Source organism: Aspergillus saccharolyticus (assembly GCF_003184585.1).
Source record: "Aspergillus saccharolyticus JOP 1030-1 unplaced genomic scaffold BP01scaffold_46, whole genome shotgun sequence".
Classification (NCBI taxonomy): Eukaryota; Fungi; Ascomycota; class Eurotiomycetes; order Eurotiales; family Aspergillaceae; genus Aspergillus; species Aspergillus saccharolyticus.
The window spans coordinates 74,303-93,710 of NW_020290656.1; the positions used below are offsets into that span (position 1 = coordinate 74,303).

The following is a 19,408-nucleotide window of genomic DNA, read 5'->3' on the forward strand; positions in this document are numbered from 1 at the left end:
CCAGGTCCTTCTCAAGATTTCCAAATATGTAGCCTCAGGCTCTCAGGCTCCAACTTCGAAAAGTCTCGTCGTTGTTCCTCGGGCGCTAAGCTCTTTTTGGATCCTCTTCCCAAAACTGCCTAGTAGCCATCAGTCGGTAAGGTGACCAATCCCATGCGGGCACACAAAGCCCTGAGCCCTCTTCACTCAAAAAAAAATAGACCGTCGAACGCGGAGAACCTCACTCACTCGACCGAAGCACATCGACAACCACCCCATCGACCTGCCGCTCCCCGGGACTTTCACAATGAAGTGTTAGTGAAACGCCGCATTACCTCGATTTTATTATTCTCGTCTTCGATCGAAAAACTGACAGGATGTTACGATAGTCATGAAAGTGGGCCGTGTGGCCATCATCACCCGTGGCCGTTACGCCGGTAAGAAGGTACGACGAACAATCTACTTCTGAATTTTTCTGGCGCTGGAAAACCTATATACTCGAGGGGAACAACCGGAATTGGAAAGGGAGAATCACTCGTTCTGCGACATGGGAAGATCCGAAAGAGCTGGGATTTCGAGGTGGAACTATATGGGATTCTTTAAAAGACGCCAGACAAAATGAGTCGAACGAGCAAAGGAGGACGACACCCCCGACACCGAGAAATAGAATCAGGAACAGGAACATGGTTTTTTTCAGCTTGGATCACACAGGACGTATGCTGACGAGGGTCTTTTTGCGATTTGACAGGTCGTCATTGTCCAGCCTAACGACACTGGCTCCAAGGCGCACCCCTTTGCCTACGCTATCGTCGCCGGTATCGAGCGCTACCCCCTCAAGGTCACCCGCCGCATGGGTAAGAAGACCGTCGAGAAGCGCAGCAAGATCAAGCCCTTCATCAAGGTCGTCAACTACAACCACTTGATGCCCACCCGTTACACTCTCGAGCTCGAGGGTCTCAAGGGTGCCGTCTCCAACGACACCTTCAAGGAGGTCTCCCAGCGTGAGGACGCCAAGAAGAACGTCAAGAAGGCTCTCGAGGACCGCTACACCAGCGGCAAGAACCGCTGGTTCTTCACTCCTCTGCGTACGTTGCCGCCCTTCACCGGCGTACCCCGGCTGGTTACTCTGGTAGGGCCCCCTGCTGACGGTTGCTATAGGTTTCTAAACGGGATAATTGGGGCGTTTTGTCGTTTGAGCGCGCAAGGTCTTAGATGAGGCAAAGGGAAAAAGAAAAGCATCGAAGACGTCCAGTTCATGAGCTTGGGATTACGTGAAATATACCTATAGCTGGAGGAAGAATGGGAACGCGTCGATGTACAGGTCCAGTTCCTGGCCCATTTTCTTATTTACAAGAGGGAAGCCACTCAGATCCGGCGTCCGTCTCGAAATGAAATGGAAAATATGAACAAATTCAATTTCTTTTCTTCGTTATGAATTGTTCTCTCGCATTTGTGCCGGTTTCGTGACCAGGCTACTGACCGATTGACCTGTCATTATTGCTTCTCAAAGCACATCGATCTGGTGTTATGATAGTGTCCACCATCCGCTCGATTCCCCTGCTTTTAAGGATATCAACGACAATTGTGCCGCCCGACATTGACGACAACATTACGGACATCCGTCACTCCTCTGCAATATCCTTGTCAGGTCAAATCGCCTAGCACTTTGTCGGGGCTAGTCGGGACCCGGCTTCTCCCATTTGCCGTCCCATACCCCGCCTCTGGAGTCCAGACGTTCTACTATCTCCTAAGCGAGTTCAATTCCAACCCGTAGTGTTTGATGTTGGGGTAAAAGCGAAGCTCTACGAAGTCACCAACAAATAACCCCCACGATCGGCCTAGAGAGACAAACTACCTGTAGACCCCGCCTTCGTCCCCCAGTCCATGACGCTCTCCCGACATGGAAGCCATTGGCCGTTAATGAGTCTAGCCTGCGTATAGCTCGTCATTTATGTGGCGTGCTCAGTACGTGTCCAGCTAGCAACCAATATCGTTGCTGCTGCAGAAGGGGGCATCTGTAGCCCTGGATATAGTAGAAGGATGTAATGCGCCCTCCCAACCACTTTTTCCCGTCGCGCGATGCCTAGAGAATTATCAACCCTGGTGGAGTTTCACCCATGATAAGGTACAATCTGTTTCCTTGGTCTCGGGCCTCTTTGAGATCTCCGCGAAGGTTGAGTTGGACCAGCGACAAGCTCCCTTGTGCAGAGCAATCCACACTTCAAAGGTTCGGTGCTTCAAGCGTTCACCCCCACGAACCCTAGGCTTTCGGAAAGGCGGGACTTCTGCAATTATCTGCAGTACACGAGCGGCAAAACTTGCAGAATCATACAACATCCGCCAGGGCATGCGGGAGTAGGAGTGTGGGCGTTTCCGCAAAGCTGCATACAGTATGTTGAGGTGTACAGAATGAGGACGTTTTTGGCCCAAAATAACACGGAACTAAAATGCCAGGTCACACTGACCTGTTGAGGAGGACTGATCCGTCCAAAGTTAGTGATGTTGCTGGTTAAACTCTACAGATTCGCCACCGTAGTCCAGAACATTGAGTAAGCGGCGCGAAGACACGATAGATGAAGGGAGGAGGGACATGGCTGCAATCAGCACTAATCTAGGCGTTGTCAAGACGGGTGAAAATATAATGCATCGCATTGAGCCGAGTCGACTCGGCGCCATCACGCCTAGACCACCAAGCGCACCGAACTACTGTACGAGGACCGGTACCTTCCTCACGCAGGCCCTTTTCTCGGCCATACAGGGCGACGGGTAGAATTTTGGGTAACGCCTGCCAAGTCTGGGGAGTCCAGGCGCAGGCAGGAATAGGATTGTGCAATGTGGATCAATCGACCAAGGAGAACTGTCCGCAAATTTCTGGACGGGGAATATGGATCAATCTCGGTCGGAATGTTAACCGGCGAGTAAATGAAGTGCATCGCACACCATGGCCGGATTATGTTTATGCGGGCCCGGCTTGACACCTTGTTTGCGGTCGGATTTTCCTGCTTGTGACAGTAGCCGCGCTCTGATAAGGAACTCCACCAAGGAAGGTCCAGGGGCAGGCTAGGGAGAGGGAATTTGGATGCTGAGTGCACGTGTAAAAGACCTGGGTGAAGACCTGGGTGGAATGATATTAATGCATACATCCTGAATTTAAGACGATGAGGCAAATGGCGTGAATGATGGTTAGCAGCATTCTGGCAACGATGGTGTGTAGTAGGATGGAGTGGATGGAGTGAATGTACTCGATGTACTACATTCAGTGGGCAAAAAGTAAGTCCGTGGTTGACCGAGACCCACAATCACATGCTATCATCCCATTCTCCCATTGATCGGCTTGATTCGATCCTTTTCACCAATCCATATCATCATCATCATCAACATCAACATCATCATCATCATCAACCTCATCATCAACCTCATCATCACTTTTCATTTCCCCCCCACCAAGAAACCAAAATGCATTCAAGTCGCCAATCCTCTTGAGAGTACCAATTGCTCTCTGGGAGTTCTTTGTCGGACGATCTGCTGGAACAGATTGAAACCACAGCTTGCCACATTGACAATACAACTGTAACAGTGCTTATCGCCCGGCGGCTCCCGTTGCAGGTAAAAGTGATGGCCTCGACTCCACTTGGTCGTCTGTCCTGGGAGTTTTACAGTACTGTGTACGGAAATACTTCAATGACGAAAAATGCACCCCCTTCTGGCCCTTCTGGCCCTTCGCTTCTCGTACGACCTACCTATTGCGTGCAGTTCGACTTACATGATTATATCCTACTGGGTGCCCTTCCATCTCCCATCGAGCTCTTGGTTGGGCCCGCTTTCACATGCTGCCAACTGCTCCAATGCAGGTCAAAAAAAAATAATAATGAAACAAAATGAAAATAATAGCCATCAATTATTCTTGCTGTACTGCTTGTTACTTCTTTGAGAGAAAGTTTGGTCTAATTACGACTAATTTTCAGCAGTTCTTGATAGCTAGTAACATGTGGTAGAACGACCTTAGTTCCATTTCCCTGCGGTTCACCTCGTCTTCGAGACAGCTTTTGATTGTTGTCAGATAGTCTCTCTACCTGCTCTATCTATACTTTTAGGTGGTACCCTCCCTCCTCCCTCTCCCTCCCCTCCCTTTCTCCCTCCTTCCACTTTCTACCCCCACTCAACTCTTCTCCCCCTCCATTCAATCCTTTATTTTCCTGCTGCGCTCGAACTTCTCAATCGGATTTTCTTTCCATCGTATTCTCACCCTTCCCTCCCCTCACCAACTCCTCATCATTCTTAAGATCGTGTGGTAAGAGAATCCATTGCTTACACATCCGCTCACAGGTTTGTCACGCTATACTATACCAAGCTGTCATAACTACACCACATCGTCTCCCCCTCCGCTATACAGCACGGAACTAATGTCCCCGTCTCGAGCGTATAGACTCCCATGCCTCACGCGGAGAACGGAACAATGGGCGAGAACTCTGTTAACGGAGAGAAAGTCCATTCTCACTTCCTGCAAGTAAGTTGGCCTCAGAGTCCACTCTTCACTCAAAAGCTGTTTGTCTAACCGCAACCCTTCCAACCGTAATCAGCACTTGACATCTTATCCGGTGGTTGCAGATTCAATCACCGTGTTCAAGACAAACAAGTATGGCGCAAAGTCCCTAGAGGTCGCCGATCAGGGCTACAGCCGCCTGGCCAAGCCGCTTCTCCCTTACTTCTCTAAGCCCTACGGTTATATTGCCCCGTACGTTGCCCGCGTGGACTCGCTCGGCGACCAGGGCCTAAAGAAAGTGGATGAAACTTTCCCCGTCATCCGGGAAGACACCGAGAAGCTCAAGGAGACCCTCTGCGACGGGGCCACATTCCCATTGCGCTTCGCCGGCGATGTCAAGGCCCATGTGGTCGACACATTGAATTCGGAGTACAAGAAATGTGGCGGGGACGGCTTGATGGCCGGGAGCAAGGCCGTCATCAGCACCAGTCTTGTCCTGTCGCAAGAGTCGTTGGGCTATCTCAGCTCTCTGCTTCAGGCCAAGAAGGCCCAGGTCAAGGAAGCTGTGAATGAAAAGACCGATCAATAGTCACCCCAATGCGCCATCATTGATACCTCGCAAGGCAATATCCTGCGTCTTGTGTTTGAGTCGCCTGCACGTCTGCACTTTCTCGCCTTGCGACTTCTTCTTTGCCTTCTTCTTTTTCCTTCTAGAAAGCATTGCTGCTGTCTTGTGTGTCTTTCTTCTAGCTGCGTTGGTGGTACGCGGTACGTGTCTAGTGATTTGTCTACTTCTCTGTCTAGTGTAACTATTGGTGGGTTCGCTCTCTGCTCCGGTGGGATGTGCGTGAAGGTGTTAGTTATAGCTTGGATTTGGATACACATCATGAGTAAGGCTTCTGATAGGTGTATCTTGTGAATGAAAATTCTATATCCTTTGCCAGCATTGAGCAGGGTGACATGGACGAGCAAGGAGATTGAAGGGCTCGACTAGGCATATATGGTCGGTATCCTCCGTGAATGAAGTAAAAAAGGAATCTCCCCGACTGGGAGTCGAACCCAGGTCTCCCGCGCTTGTTCCTATTCAGGATTGACAAGCGGAAATCATGACCGTTAGACCATCGAGGATTTTTCTTGGTAGATTTAAATTTTAATAACTCATATACTTTTTTAAAAGGTAAGAAGTGCTCAATCTGTGTTCTGTGGTAGGTTGGATGATGCCAAAGTATGTCCGCCTTGTCTGAACATGTATTATAGAAGAGTAGTAGGCCTGTACATAGTAGTACAACTCCATTCCACTGGCACTTCCACCCTCGATTGAATATTTGGAAGTTATCACTCACCTCAGAGGGCTACGGGAGCCCCACGAGAGATAACACAGACAAGTTACCAATATCTGAGTAGCTTTGAGCAACTTCCCAGTCATCTCAGAGAAAACACATGATACATTTCCATTCCTTATTAGATACAGATACATCAATCTATGTACTTCGACAGAGATTGAAATTGAAGATAATTCATCAAAGTCGAACAAAGAAAAAAAGAAAGAAACAAAAAATCTGATCATGATCATAAAGACCAAGATCAACCCAGACGTGTTAAGGATCAAGAGACGATTTCGAGCAGAAGACATGAAAACAATAAGATAATCATCAGGTACACTCGATATACTCCGTAGATAGTGACGAGTCAGATGATGAAAGTCCTTTCATCCTTATTGGGCTTAACGAAGATGAACTCCTAAAGACGCTTTACACCGCGCAAATATGGGGGAGGGAGGTGGGGGTGTGGTATTCTATTTAACTGTCTGGGCAAGTGATAGTTGCCATTCATTTTCAGCTTGCTCGCAGGCTCTTGTAAAATGTAACGTGTCTTGCTTGCTTAAGCTTTCGATCAACAAGTTGGTAATCAGCACAATGGACTCATGCTGCACTGTTGGCTTGCTCGTAACCTTGTTCTTTTGCAAGCATGCTGAAGTATTGTGTTGTGTGGGGGAAGAGAACACGAGTAAGAACGAAGAGCAGGGTAGTGGATCCGGACGCGGTGGCCAACGCAGCAGCGTGACCAGCGGCGCTGGTGAAGATTGTGCCGGGAATGACAGCTGAGACGGAATGCTTGAAGGTTCTGGTGGTTGCAGTTGCAGTTGGAGATATTCGAGCACTAGAGGAAGCTAGCTACTGTCTGCGGGACAAGCGGGGGTGATATGGGAGTCGGGGAATGCAGCCGATACTTCTCTCGTGGCTGATCCTACCCTTGTATGTATACTTTCCTGCATAGAGGGAGTACGCTTGTATCAAGTATTGAGGACTCGATGCCATGTACCCGAGCATTGGTTACGAGGCAGTGTTTCTATGCAGGGTAGAATGGATGGTAGGATACCGCATCAGGGACAAGATATCTGTACTTCACTTTTGAGTCGACGATGAGCACAGTTTCTGATGGAGTAAGCATGAGCTTCTTTAGTAGTAAAACTAGTTAGAGACTGTTGACCACTCTCGACCACTACCAATGACCTGGGCTATTCTCAAGCTATGTTCAGAAACATTAGAAGCTTCAGAACAGAAGTATATTGCTCCTTTGACAACTATGTCGATTACTCTGGGGTAAACTTACTACTCTGACCGCATTCTCATGGAATAACCCCATTCGGCAAGGGGATAACTATATACACAGTTTCAATCAGGGATGAATTTATATGAGGCAAAAAGAGAACGATTCTTTTCAAATCAAGCCCCATAGAGCTTTTGCATTATTTATCGATAGCACCTTCTTCTTTTCTTGTTTATTGCGTTAAAAGCTACGCCACCGGACGGCATCATGACCAGTCCACATAAAACTCACGAATATGGCCTTCCTAACAAGCAAGCAAGCAAGCGAGCAAGTCAGTGGGGCCAAGCTGGATACCTACCAGGAAGTTTCACGAATCATGAGGACCCTCAAACCCAGGGACAGAACCACCCTACTCAGCAGGAAAAGTCGCTTCAGTCAAAACAGACCACGCTCTCTGACTTCTAGCCTTCTCCTCCGCAGAGGTCAAGCTAGTGGTGTTGATAGCGTCAGCAGGATCCCCCCACCATACTAGAACCTACCTCCTCCTCAGCCGGTCTTAAGATATACTCAATCAGATTCGCCGCAGGGGTTAAGCCAGTGGTATTGTTGGTGGTGTCAGCACAACCCTCCACAATACTAGAACCTCCGTCCTCCCCCTCTGGAGCCACTCCCTCCACCTTACTTGAGATCCATTCAATCTGATCCACCGAAAAAGGCAGCTTGCGCGCCCTCGGCGGCGGAGGAGCGTGGAAAAGATATCGATGCAGGTAATAATTCTCCACCCCCAGGTGACGCCGGCGCATTATCTCCGCGAAATCGGCGATCGTCTGCTCATCGCCAATGTGGTGCAGGGTTTGAACCTTGCAGAGATTAATCAGAGTAACAACCCGGTGCCTCGAGGAGGGCTTAGCCTCCACGTAGGTTCGGAGATATTGGGGGGTGTGCACGAGGCCGCAAATAGGCATGCTCTTCGGGGAGCGTTGGCGGAGTAGCACGAAGATGTGGTGCATAATCTGAAGCTCCAACAGGGGCGCGGCGAAGTGCTCCGGGATGGAGGGACCGAACCGCACGATCGCGAAGTCCCGGGCGTCTTCCCACTGCGCAAACTCGCGCGGCAGCGGCGTCGCCTGGGGTTGTTCGACGCGGAGGACGTGGGCGAGTATGTCTTCTCCGCTGGCGGGGATGTGGGTGAAGTCGAAGAATGCAGGGGACATTTGTGGTTGTTCTGGTGGTGGTGGTGATGATAGAGTGTGCGTCAGGGGAGCTCTCGCCTTATTGTTTGAAATGTGGGACGATGCGTTGTATGAAGGTTAATGGTGGAGGGAGTAACTGTTGTCCTGGTGCTGGGAAACGACTTTATAGGTTGTGCTGCTGGCATATGGTTCTTGTCTTGGTGGAAAGGAGGGTTTTTCATCTTGAGGACCGTTGACAAATGTCTTTGGCAATTCGTAGATTGCTTGTGCCATTGGTTGCTTGTGAGATTTCACTGCATCTACGAGCCAAGCTTCGTCTAGTTTGAGACTGGGGAGATAATGAGACTGTTCTGTTTCTTTTGAGGCTGCTTTACTTCATGGAGATCACCATCGAGGGATCTCTCCTCAATCTATCTCTTTGTTGGGATCTAGGATATCAAGGGCTTTGGGCAGGATTCATCTGTAGGTAGAGAAAGCTGCTTATGAGCCTCACCACAAGCACAAAAAGCAGATGAATGGCAAGCAAAGATCTCTTTGCTTGTTTGTTTCGTCTTTGTTGGAGAGGACTCGAACATGCACTTTCCGGTCAGTCTGAATTCACAGCTTGGGTGGGCATTGCCTCGAGGAAGGTCTGATAAAAATAAATCAGCAACTGATTCATTGTAGCCAAAACAGTAGGTGGGGATGAAATGTAGATTCGCAGACCACACAGCCTCGTAAGCCCATTGAAGTCTGTTGACATTCATTTTCCCGCAGAGAGCAGACGCCATGATCATCTTAACGGGTTTCATCAAGACGCAACAAATTAGGGCTGCACGGTCCGGGGAATGATCTGCTGTATTCAAGCTAAGGACCGATCACAATGAGTTCATGATACTCCTCAAGCAGTCATTCCTGTTGGGGTCTCATTCTGAGCGAGCAAAATCATTGATTGTACCAGTCCAAGCGAAAGTATCAGAAACTGAAAAATCCAAAAAAGATCTCCCCGACTGGGAGTCGAACCCAGGTCTCCCGCGCTTGTTCCTATTCAGGATTGACAAGCGGAAATCATGACCGTTAGACCATCGAGGATGTTTCTTGCTATGTGCTTACATATCTATAAATACAAATCATAATTATATTAGCGCGGTAATTAGGGCTAATTGACCGTCGCTGCATCGGCTGTCCAAGTTCTGACTTGAAAGGTGCCAGGCTAGGACAACATTTTCGCTAGCAATGAAACACTCGCTTGACATGGTTGGTTGTGGGAATGATTGGATGAGATTACAAATTGTTGATGGCTGTGATGGAGGGAAGAGTTGTGAAGAGGGCTAAAGTCAATCGTATGCTACCTAGGTATAGTGACTTGATTAGTCGATGGGCGATGGTCTGCCCTCGGCTCAAGATGGTTCTCAAACAGCCATGTACATTGCTGTTGGCTCATAAACCTCAAGCCAATGCCGAAAGCTGAGAACACGCAAGACAAGGGGATGGAGACGAAGGCCGAGATAGTGAGGGTGAGACGACAGCGTCTGAATCTTGATGCTCTTCCACTCCTGGGATTACATGCATAGCGTTCCACGATCTTTGCTCGCTCGTCGGCCTTCCTACTCACTAAATTGCAGGTTGACTAGGTGGCTATGAATCTGTTCTGTATCATACTACTTCATGTTGAACCTGGCAAGAACTCTGTGGATTCCATACGGAAACGTATATGGGAAGACCTATCCGAAACGTCGCTGAGGTCCAGTAGTACTAGAGCTTTACCGGATGGACAGTAAAGCCTGGTATGCTCAGTTCAGTTTATCACGGACGAAGAGGTAGGCGTAGCGCTTGTCGTGAAGGGTTGGATCTGCCTACGTGACAGGAGTCATGGAACGATGAAAGACTTTTCATTCCACTCAGCAAATCCGTGAAAAAGAGGGAACGAGCTTCCCCTTCATCTGCTCGCCACTGGTGCATAGCGGCTACTGAAGATAGGCAGTTGGGTTAGAGGTGAGTGCACGCCCTCTGCATATCGCAGACTGGCTGGGCTTGTCATCTAGACAATTTCACCTCAGGCCGGCAGATGTTGGGACATGGAAAGACCGGTAAGCGTGAAGGTCGCAAAGCTAGCAAAGCAAGAAAATACTATGTTGAGGAAGCAATAGGCTTGAGTCGCTGCAACAGAGTACTACTATTGCTAGAAAACTGATGGCAATCGTATAGCCAAGGCTCTAGTATTTCGCTGGACCTGAGTTCCATAGCGATACAAGAAGAAGTACTGTGCCTAAATTGGCGTCGACTATCCATCTGAATATGCTCTCTTTGGTAGTGGCATTAGCCAAAGATCTGTCTGCCAAAGACGAAAATGAGTAGAATAGATGAGCTACTCGTCGAAGGATCAGCGACTGACGAGAGATGATCACGGCTTGTAGACCAGCCATTGTTTAGGAACAGAATACGTAAAATTATTTTCGATACATATCAATTCCTCGATGGTCTAACGGTCATGATTTCCGCTTGTCAATCCCAGCTGGGAACAAGCGCGGGAGACCTGGGTTCGACTCCCAGTCGGGGAGATTCTCTTTTTGCGTTTTGCGCTTTGCGGCTTCCAATGATGTATCCCGTTCATCGAGAAAGTTCTTGTCGTTCTAGTTGTCAAACCATCACCAACAAAGAACGTAGGGCATGCTGGGTATAGTATAGGCTTGGCGAGTGTATCCTCTCCCACACGTAGTCTCAACAAAGAACTACCCAACAAACCGACTGCCTGCGAATGAGATCAACAATCCGGACTTGGAACCTGTGTGTGTAATAGGAGAGAATGCTTACAACTTACCTCCATATCGCTGAATTAGATGGTAACACGGACTAAGTTAGAAGTCAATATAACTTGCATTGCATTGCATTGTAAACTACGGAGTACAAGTCTTATCACCATGTGATAACCCAAAAAGGCAATATCACGTCTAGTTTCACAAAAGGCTTGGCGCGTCGAGCGCGTCCGCCATCGGACAAAGAAACACCACTCCCCGCCTCAAGGAAGAAAGAACCCCTCCTCCACTCAAGACTAGAAGTGGTGTCATCCTCTCTCATCACAAACTGACAAGACACTTACGAACTCCCATTCCCACGAGTAAGAAAGAGCTACCTCTATATCCGCTGGATTCCAGCGACAAAATGCCTCCGAATCGCAAACGCCGCGCGGTATGTATTTTCCTGCCGATAAGCCCGACGGAGTCAGAAAACCCCAGAGAGCCACAACACTGATATAACACACACCGATCAAAGGTCCCAGAAAACGAACCAAGCGATGAGGAACACGGCAACCCAGCCCCCACACAGAATGCCCCTCGCCGACGGAGGCGCGACTCTTCGTCATCCGAAGGCTACGCAGACGAGAGCTACGACATCCTGGCCCCAACCAGCATCGACGTGATGGTCAAGAAGCTCGTGCGACTGGCGCTGGCTAGCGAGTACTCTCGCCAACCGCTGCGCCGCACCGATATCAGCGCCAAGGTTCTGGGTGAGCAGGGATCGCGCCAGTTCCGGACCGTTTTCGACGAAGCGCAGCGGGTTCTGGGCGAGAAGTTCGGGATGCAGATGACGGAGTTGCCGGCGAGGGAGAAGGTCACCGTTAATCAGCGGCGAGGTGAGTTTTCTTCATACTGTGCAAGGATCAATCCCTTTAGGATTGCGGATGCGGATTTGTTGACTCGTCGGGGATTATTTTGCACTTTTAGCCGCCCAGAAGGTCGAAAAAGCATACTCATCGAACAAGTCGTGGATTCTCACCTGTCTCTTGCCAAGAGAGTACCGCAGGCCGGAGATTCTGCGGCCCAGCAAGGCCCCGTTGGAAAGTACTTACACGGCGCTGTACTCGTTCATCATTGCCGTGATATTGTTGAATGGGGGCACAATCCAGGAGCAGAAGCTGGATCGGTATCTGCAACGGACGAACACCAACACCTACACACCTGTTGATCGCACAGACCGGTTCCTTCAGCGGCTTTGTAAAGAAGGTTACCTGGTGCGCAATCGCGATGTTGATGGTGGAGAGGAGGTGATCGAGTATATATTGGGCCCGCGCGGGAAGATCGAGGTTGGGGCTCAGGGTGTGGCTGCACTGGTTCGCGAGGTCTACGGCTGCCAGGATGCGGCAGAGCCCGACGAGGAGTTTGAGATACGTCTGGCGCGGAGCCTCGGCTTCCAGGCGCCTGAACGCCGTGCACAAGAGACGCCAGCCCAGAATGCCCACGAACGAGATAGGGGCCAGGGAGAGCGAGTCGAGAGAAGACGGTCAACCCGACGGCGTGGACGATCGGAGTCTGGCCCGGAAGAGAGCGACTGATTCTGCACTATGTCTGACGGATTGTTGTTCTGCGTTCTCATTTCCTCCTAATCCTGCATCTGAACGATACCCTAGTTTATGTCATATGTCTGAAAAGTTGATGTGGAATTGCTGCTATTGTGTACCCTCATTTTAAGGCCAAATCAAGCTTCTGCATAATAAGATGCAGACTTCAAGACTGCACCGGCACTCACTGCCTGCACGTCACACAAAATCAACCCTGCAGTCCGTCATGCAGTGGCACGATCTATGCATTTCCAAGCATCCCGAAACTCAAAAACCGATCATCGCTCGCATATATCTATAATGATTAAGGAAACCGCTATAAAAGTTGGGCGTTTCGCTGTTGCATATTTACTCGCTGTCGCTAGCGCTGTCGTGCACGGAGCCGTTATCCGCATCCTCCCGGAGCCCCTCAGCCATCACGTACTCTGCTTGCTGCAGGACCGACTTGATCTCGGGGTTGTTGTAAACGAGGTCCGTGGGCTTCTGGCCGTGCTTATTCCGGACCCGGGGATCGCAGCCGGCATCGCACATCATCCTGATCATCTCCAGCCCCAGCTTGGCGTCCTTCTCGTTGGCATAGCGGACTGCGACGTGAAGCGGCGTATCTTTGTCGAGGCGGGTCAGGGGGTCACATTCGAAGTATTGGATGTCAAAGAGGGCGTCCATCGTATCATCTGTATATATCGTACAAGGTCAGATGGGATGTCTTTCTTATTCATTAAATCAATCAGATTTGGAGGGCGCGGAAGAGGGACAACTGACAGCTTCCGTATGAGGCACAGATGTGAAGAGCATGGTTTCCCATAGAATCCGTCACCCCATTGAAGAACTCGGCCACCTCTTCATTCGACTTGTCATTCATGCCATCTAGCACCTGTTCTATCAGGTGAGGCTGGTCGCGCCGACAAGCCTCCACGACCAATTCACGCGGGGAAGCGCCCTGTGCGATTTGGGGTATGAGTATGAGCAAAGTAGAAGGACCGAAAAGGTGTCATGGCACTCACTTCGTCCGCCATTATATATTCGTGCGTATTGATATGAGATTGATTATGAGATTGAGAGAAAGGCGATGAAGCGCAAGCAAGATCTGGTCAACAGAATTCAAGGGAAGTTGTTGCCCTGAGGAGTTGTCTTGTATATGTCGCCGGAGAAGCCGCGAAGTAGTCAGGAGGCGGTGTCAGGAACAGCTAGAGCATCATTAGAGGTTTAGCACGAGGCGTGTGAGGGGAGAGCCTATATTTAGACTTGCTGAACAGCGGTCCAGCCATGAGGACAAGAATAGACTGCGCCAGCCTCACTTACAATTCCGATCAGTGAATGGGAGCTCAGTTGTGATTCGATGAGTGTATGACTGATGCCTCCCTATTGTTGATTCCCCGCCAGCTCTCTCAAGGCGGCGGCGGCGGGCGGGCTAATCGGGGCAGGCATTAATCCGACCCGGTTCCAGGTCTGCCCCGCGTCCAATCGGTAGCGGTCAATCTTGCCCGCCCCAACGGCATCGCTGGCTGATAAGAGCCTCACCCACTGCAGCTAAGCCTTTTATCGCTACTAGGGAAGATCGCATGCGACCCTGACCTGCGAGTATCAGTGACAGCTGCACTGGCTTCCCCTGTAGTTGCCTTTATGCAGGGCTACACTATGCGAAGAGACTTGCTATCGTGACCACACCATTGCTACCAACTAGACATCTCTAATTGACGGACTTTTCTAGCCAGGGAGCCGCTCATCATGCCATTGACCTGTGAGTCCCTCTGTTTGCGCAAATTGCCGCTCCTTCTATAGCTATGAGTTTTTCTATGCGGGCCTTTCTGACTCCGACTGTCCCGATAGTCTGTCCCAACTGCAGCAATGCGCTCACCATCTCTCGCGCAGAGCCAACGTCAAGACATCCCCTTGGCGTCAATCGCTTTGAATGCCGCACCTGCCCCTACCAATATGTCCTGGAACAGAGTTGGTTTGAGAAGACACCGATGAAGCAAAAAGAGGTCGAGGATGTCTTCGGCGGCAAGGAGGAATTTGCGAATGCAGATAGTGTGGCCAGTAAGTCGCCCATACGCATTTTGTGCCACTTTTACCTTTTGGTGCCGGTGTCTCGTCACCGCCAGTCCGAAGAGAGAAGGCAGAAAGACAAAAGAAGCTTGGGAGAGACCTAGGATGCTGACCTTGTTGTGCCTTCCCTTCAGCCCAATGCCCCGCAGAGAACTGTAATGGCGACCGTGCATATTTCTTCCAGCTGCAGATTCGAAGTGCAGATGAACCGATGACTACATTCTTGAAGGTAAGTGCCGATTTTGGTCTTACGATTTTATTTTTCTTTATTGGAATTTTACCCCTCCGCGCGGCTCTTATGCGGATGTATGCATACTGCCCGACATGCCTTGCTGATAGCGGATATCACATTCCAGTGTACCACGTGTGGCGCCAGATGGAGAGAAAATTAATCGTGTCGTGTCTCTCGGTCCCATGCCTCTCGGTTTTGTACTAGAGTTTTGCGCGCCGTTCATATTATAAAGAAGCACGGGGTTTGTCCCTCGACACAAAGACTCTGTACTCATGGGCTCATGGTGCCCCTTGGGCCCTTGAGCCCTGCGATGATGTACGATCTATCTAGCTCAAACAGATACCCCTCAATAGAAGATTGACCGCATGATGCTCCAATGTAGTTAAAACAACACTACGTCGACTAGTTCAGGCAGAGGGAAAGGCTAGTCTGTCAGATCAAGCGCCGAACCCAAAAAAAATCTTCCCAACCGGTGCTTACTGCTTATTGAATTTACCTTTTGGACCAGCAACGGGGAGATAATCCCCCGATTTGGATTGGTTCAATTGGTTCGACCCAATGTAAGCTTCCTTTCAGATTGTTGTTGTTCGTGGGTGTCGAGTCCAGCTCTCATACGTTACCAAACTTTTGAGTCATTTTTGTCGCCCCTTAACCCTCGGGGACTCGAATGGGTAAAGGCCAAGCAAGAAGAGTATGCGTCGTAGGCGCAGAGAGCCGCCAGAAACTGACCATTCACCTGGGTGAGGGGCACACAGTGAACAACAACTCGATGGCAAAAACAAAAAGAAAAAAAAGTCCACCCAAAATGAGGGGCGGCGGCAAAAACAAGAAGAAAAAATCTGTTGGTAGTCTAGGCGATCAGTCGTCTATCAAAATCATAACATGTTGATTTTTTTATTTTTTATTTTTTATTTTTTATTTTTTTTGCACGTCCACTCAATGGAGAAGGTATACAGCAATAGTTCATGAAACACACCAACCAGCGTGACGGGAAAGTCGGTGTCATAGCAACACAGACTTTTTTATGTTTCTTTTTTTTTCTCGGCGGCGGCGGCGAGAAAGTTGACCTCACGATGCACATCCCAAAAATCCACAGTGGATCGGGGCGGGCGCCACTCGGCCGTGCCACAGCTGCTCCTCGAATGGACAAATCATCGTTGCCACCTGCCGCGGGGTTCAGTTGCAAACAAGGCCAACATGCCGGACGAGCAGCAACCCACTCCCTGCGTTGATGCCCAGAATTTCAGTCCAAACCGAGGGGTCGAGTCTTCCCCACCAGGTAATCAAGAGGGAGGCGAATTGTCAGGGGGTACCGAGGAATGGTCGGAGTATAGGACTACAGTGACTACTAGTCTACAAAAGTCTGATAGAGATCGGGAGTTTCAGAGGGAAGAGGAACCAAGCATGAAAATAAAAAATCTTTTGATGGGGTGGGGACCAGTGTAGGGAATCCGAGTGGTAGAGGGGAGAAGCAGAACCAAGTTATGATGGCATGGTAGGGGAATGTGGGTTGCTGCAAGCGTAGGACTGAGTACAGTGCAGTAGTAGTTACAGAGTAGTCTAGTCTCTGAGTCTCTAGTCTCGACTAGCCAAAATAGCAAGACAGTGAAGATTTTTCTGCGCTGGTCCCGCACTTGGAATCCAACAGGCAGTGGTGGGGCTACGTTACCCCTCCATGTCCAATGGCGCTCATTATTCGCCAAGGGTTGCAGCCCGCCCGCTTAGTCGCCCTCTCGCTTGACCCCTCCATATAAGGATTTCCCCTCCTCCCCCTCCCACAGAATTTTCTTCTTTCCCTCCTCGTCCGCTTCAGTACGTATATCTTCCCCCCTCCGCTTCTCCTCTCTCCTTCTCTTTCTTTCTTTCTTCCATTTCTCTCTTACTGACTCTTGTTCAGCACCTCTACGCATTTGTGGCCGTAGTATCTGAGCAATTTTCTAGAACCTTTTCAAAAGTTCATATCACAACACCGTCACCATGGGGTAAGTTTCATCGCTCCTCGCCTTTCTTATCAAGAAAGCAGAGCTGTCCCCCCACAGCGGGTGGTGTCAGCATCTTCTAGCCTCGAGGAACAGTTGGACTAACATCGGTTTCTCATCTACAGTAAGGACGAGCGCGCTCACATCAACATCGTCGTTATCGGCCACGTCGATTCCGGCAAGTCCACCACTACCGGTCACTTGATCTACAAGTGCGGTGGTATTGACCAGCGTACCATCGAGAAGTTCGAGAAGGAAGCCGCTGAGCTCGGTAAGGGTTCTTTCAAGTACGCTTGGGTTCTTGACAAGCTCAAGTCCGAGCGTGAGCGTGGTATCACCATCGATATCGCTCTCTGGAAGTTCCAGACTGCCAAGTATGAGGTTACCGTCATTGGTAAGTTGCCTCGTGTTATGTTCACATCGTCCTTCATCATCTAACATCCATTCTAGATGCCCCCGGTCACCGTGACTTCATCAAGAACATGATCACTGGTACCTCCCAGGCTGACTGCGCTATCCTCATCATTGCCTCCGGTACTGGTGAATTCGAGGCTGGTATCTCCAAGGATGGCCAGACCCGTGAGCACGCTCTGCTCGCTTTCACCCTCGGTGTCCGTCAGCTCATTGTTGCCCTCAACAAGATGGACACCTGCAAGTGGTCCGAGGACCGTTACAACGAGATCGTCAAGGAGACCTCCAACTTCATCAAGAAGGTCGGCTACAACCCCAAGGCCGTTCCCTTCGTCCCCATCTCCGGTTTCAACGGTGACAACATGCTCGAGCCTTCCCCCAACTGCCCCTGGTACAAGGGATGGAAGAAGGAGGGCAAGTCCGGTGAGGTCACCGGTAAGACCCTTCTCGAGGCCATCGACGCCATCGAGACCCCTGTCCGCCCCGCCAACAAGCCCCTCCGTCTTCCCCTCCAGGATGTCTACAAGATCTCCGGTATTGGAACTGTGCCCGTTGGTCGTGTCGAGACTGGTGTCATCACCCCTGGTATGGTCGTGACCTTCGCTCCCGCCAACGTCACCACTGAAGTCAAGTCCGTTGAGATGCACCACCAGCAGCTCAAGGAGGGTCTCCCCGGTGACAACGTTGGTTTCAACGTCAAGAACGTCTCCGTCAAGGAGGTTCGCCGTGGTAACGTTGCCGGTGACTCCAAGAACGACCCCCCCATGGGTTGCGAGAGCTTCACTGCTCAGGTCATCGTCCTCAACCACCCCGGTCAGGTCGGTGCTGGTTACGCTCCCGTCCTCGACTGCCACACCGCCCACATTGCCTGCAAGTTCGCTGAGCTCCAGGAGAAGATTGACCGCCGTACCGGAAAGTCCGTCGAGTCTTCCCCCAAGTTCATCAAGTCTGGTGATGCTGCCATCGTCAAGATGATTCCCTCCAAGCCCATGTGTGTTGAGTCCTTCACTGAGTACCCTCCCCTTGGTCGTTTCGCCGTCCGTGACATGCGCCAGACCGTTGCTGTCGGTGTCATCAAGGCTGTTGAGAAGAAGGAGGGTGGCTCCGGCAAGGTCACCAAGGCTGCCCAGAAGGCCGGTAAGAAATAAGCTGGTTTCTGACGGGTGATGATGTTGTGATGATGTTTTCATGATTACAAAATATGGAATTACGGAACTAGACTTGGGTTTATGTAGTTGATCCTACAAAACTTGAATCATGAATCATTTCGTTCAACCTGTGTTCTTGTAGACTGTTGTAGGCTATCTCCATAATCCGTAAGCTCAATGTCCGCCCTTGTTACGGTCGGTAGCTGTCTTGACTTGTGTCTTCGAGGAGTATCCCCTGCGACCGTCCCAGGTCCCCCACATCTGGGTCCTTCAAGAGTGAAGCTGCTCAAGTACGGTAGTATGATAGACACCTCTAGGCTCGGTTAACACCAAGTGCTCTCTACCTTCTAACAACTACCACCCTCCAACAAACATATCCGATTCTTAATCTCAACGTATCCTCTATGTCCATCATTCCAGGCTTCTTCCATCTTAAGAGTGCAGAATGGTATGTGTGCATGTCCTCTGATTCTTACGGTTTACACAACTGCAATACTTAGACATAACTTCATCGCAGCCACGACTTTCCCTCGAACTATGCACAGATTGGGTTGGACCAATTGAGGATAGGGACTACCTAGATTGCAGTTCTAGCAGGATGTGAGACGCGACGATTGCCCAGTTGACAGCTTTGATTTCCTGAAGAAGGAGGGTTATTCACAGTAGCTGCGCACATCTCAGAAGTCAAGGAAAAGTGCTTTCTCTCCACTTTTCATTACAGCTTCATGTGTTTCAAGTTCCGATGAAATAGACATTCGTCTATGGCAAGGCAACCGTTGCAGGAACGGGCACCAGCACAGCTCTAGCAAATGTACTGTCTAGGCTACGCTCGTTCCTGCTTCATATCGTCCTGGGAGCAGTGGAGCCATGACATGGTGCTCTGTTCCGCGTCTCCATGGGAGGGCATCCGCGAAAACTCGGTCTCTGTAATCGTCATCTCAGGTCGGGCTGTCACGGCATGACTGGCCTTGTCCCGTTCCACTCTGTCGATGATTCAACCAGCTTGACGTGTGTCTGAGGGTCAACTATAGGTACCAGCTGTACTTGGTATATTCGGCTTTCTCAT

At 50.1% G+C, this 19,408-nt stretch overlaps 5 protein-coding genes and 3 non-coding genes across 8 annotated transcripts; 5 read left to right on the plus strand and 3 right to left on the minus strand.

The window, feature by feature from the left end:
• The first annotated feature begins 246 nt into the window (after positions 1-246).
• BP01DRAFT_360315 (60S ribosomal protein eL27) lies at positions 247-1,255 on the plus strand. The gene is made up of 4 exons (XM_025575891.1): positions 247-293; positions 369-424; positions 728-1,064; positions 1,138-1,255. The coding sequence occupies exons 1-4, from the start codon at positions 287-289 to the stop codon at positions 1,143-1,145; spliced, it is 408 nt and encodes a 135-aa protein (XP_025427479.1). The 5' UTR covers positions 247-286; the 3' UTR covers positions 1,146-1,255.
• A 2,887-nt stretch (positions 1,256-4,142) lies between these two features.
• On the plus strand, positions 4,143-12,610 carry BP01DRAFT_418657 (MAGE-domain-containing protein; the record flags this gene model as incomplete). Its single annotated transcript, XM_025579345.1, has 6 exons — positions 4,143-4,270; positions 4,406-4,486; positions 4,560-5,027; positions 11,458-11,818; positions 11,910-12,451; positions 12,593-12,610. Exons 2-6 carry the CDS (start codon positions 4,412-4,414, stop codon positions 12,608-12,610), a joined length of 1,464 nt encoding a protein of 487 aa, XP_025427480.1. The 5' UTR covers positions 4,143-4,270; positions 4,406-4,411.
• BP01DRAFT_t287 lies at positions 5,501-5,590 on the minus strand. The gene has a single exon. It is a non-coding gene; the product is annotated as a tRNA-Asp (tRNA).
• On the minus strand, positions 9,187-9,276 carry BP01DRAFT_t286. The gene has a single exon. It is a non-coding gene; the product is annotated as a tRNA-Asp (tRNA).
• On the plus strand, positions 10,656-10,745 carry BP01DRAFT_t275. Its single transcript has one exon. It is a non-coding gene; the product is annotated as a tRNA-Asp (tRNA).
• On the minus strand, positions 12,447-13,873 carry BP01DRAFT_348924 (ankyrin repeat-containing protein ANK1). Its single transcript, XM_025573738.1, has 4 exons — positions 13,826-13,873; positions 13,528-13,710; positions 13,286-13,463; positions 12,447-13,197 (listed from the first exon to the last, which is right to left on the minus strand). The coding sequence occupies exons 2-4, from the start codon at positions 13,537-13,539 to the stop codon at positions 12,872-12,874; spliced, it is 516 nt and encodes a 171-aa protein (XP_025427481.1). The 5' UTR covers positions 13,540-13,710; positions 13,826-13,873; the 3' UTR covers positions 12,447-12,871.
• A 149-nt stretch (positions 13,874-14,022) lies between these two features.
• BP01DRAFT_360319 (DNA-directed RNA polymerase III core subunit RPC11) lies at positions 14,023-15,169 on the plus strand. The gene is made up of 4 exons (XM_025575892.1): positions 14,023-14,264; positions 14,354-14,563; positions 14,707-14,801; positions 14,929-15,169. Exons 1-4 carry the CDS (start codon positions 14,252-14,254, stop codon positions 14,962-14,964), a joined length of 354 nt encoding a protein of 117 aa, XP_025427482.1. The 5' UTR covers positions 14,023-14,251; the 3' UTR covers positions 14,965-15,169.
• Positions 15,170-16,701: 1,532 nt separating this feature from the next.
• BP01DRAFT_360321 (elongation factor 1-alpha) lies at positions 16,702-18,358 on the plus strand. The gene is made up of 3 exons (XM_025575893.1): positions 16,702-16,786; positions 16,909-17,177; positions 17,234-18,358. Exons 1-3 carry the CDS (start codon positions 16,782-16,784, stop codon positions 18,340-18,342), a joined length of 1,383 nt encoding a protein of 460 aa, XP_025427483.1. The 5' UTR covers positions 16,702-16,781; the 3' UTR covers positions 18,343-18,358.
• Positions 18,359-19,408: the final 1,050 nt, after the last annotated feature.

Bases quoted from the DNA above. Each gene is read 5' to 3' on its own strand.
- BP01DRAFT_360315 (XM_025575891.1), top strand. The intron at 425-727 runs GTACGACGAACA...GCGATTTGACAG, and splicing joins GCCGTTACGCCGGTAAGAAG to GTCGTCATTGTCCAGCCTAA.
- BP01DRAFT_348924 (XM_025573738.1), bottom strand. The intron at 13,198-13,285 runs GTCAGTTGTCCC...CGATATATACAG, and splicing joins CTGTGCCTCATACGGAAGCT to ATGATACGATGGACGCCCTC.
- BP01DRAFT_360319 (XM_025575892.1), top strand. The intron at 14,564-14,706 runs GTAAGTCGCCCA...CCTTCCCTTCAG, and splicing joins GAATGCAGATAGTGTGGCCA to CCCAATGCCCCGCAGAGAAC. The intron at 14,802-14,928 runs GTAAGTGCCGAT...ATCACATTCCAG, and splicing joins CGATGACTACATTCTTGAAG to TGTACCACGTGTGGCGCCAG.
- BP01DRAFT_360321 (XM_025575893.1), top strand. The intron at 17,178-17,233 runs GTAAGTTGCCTC...CATCCATTCTAG, and splicing joins GTATGAGGTTACCGTCATTG to ATGCCCCCGGTCACCGTGAC.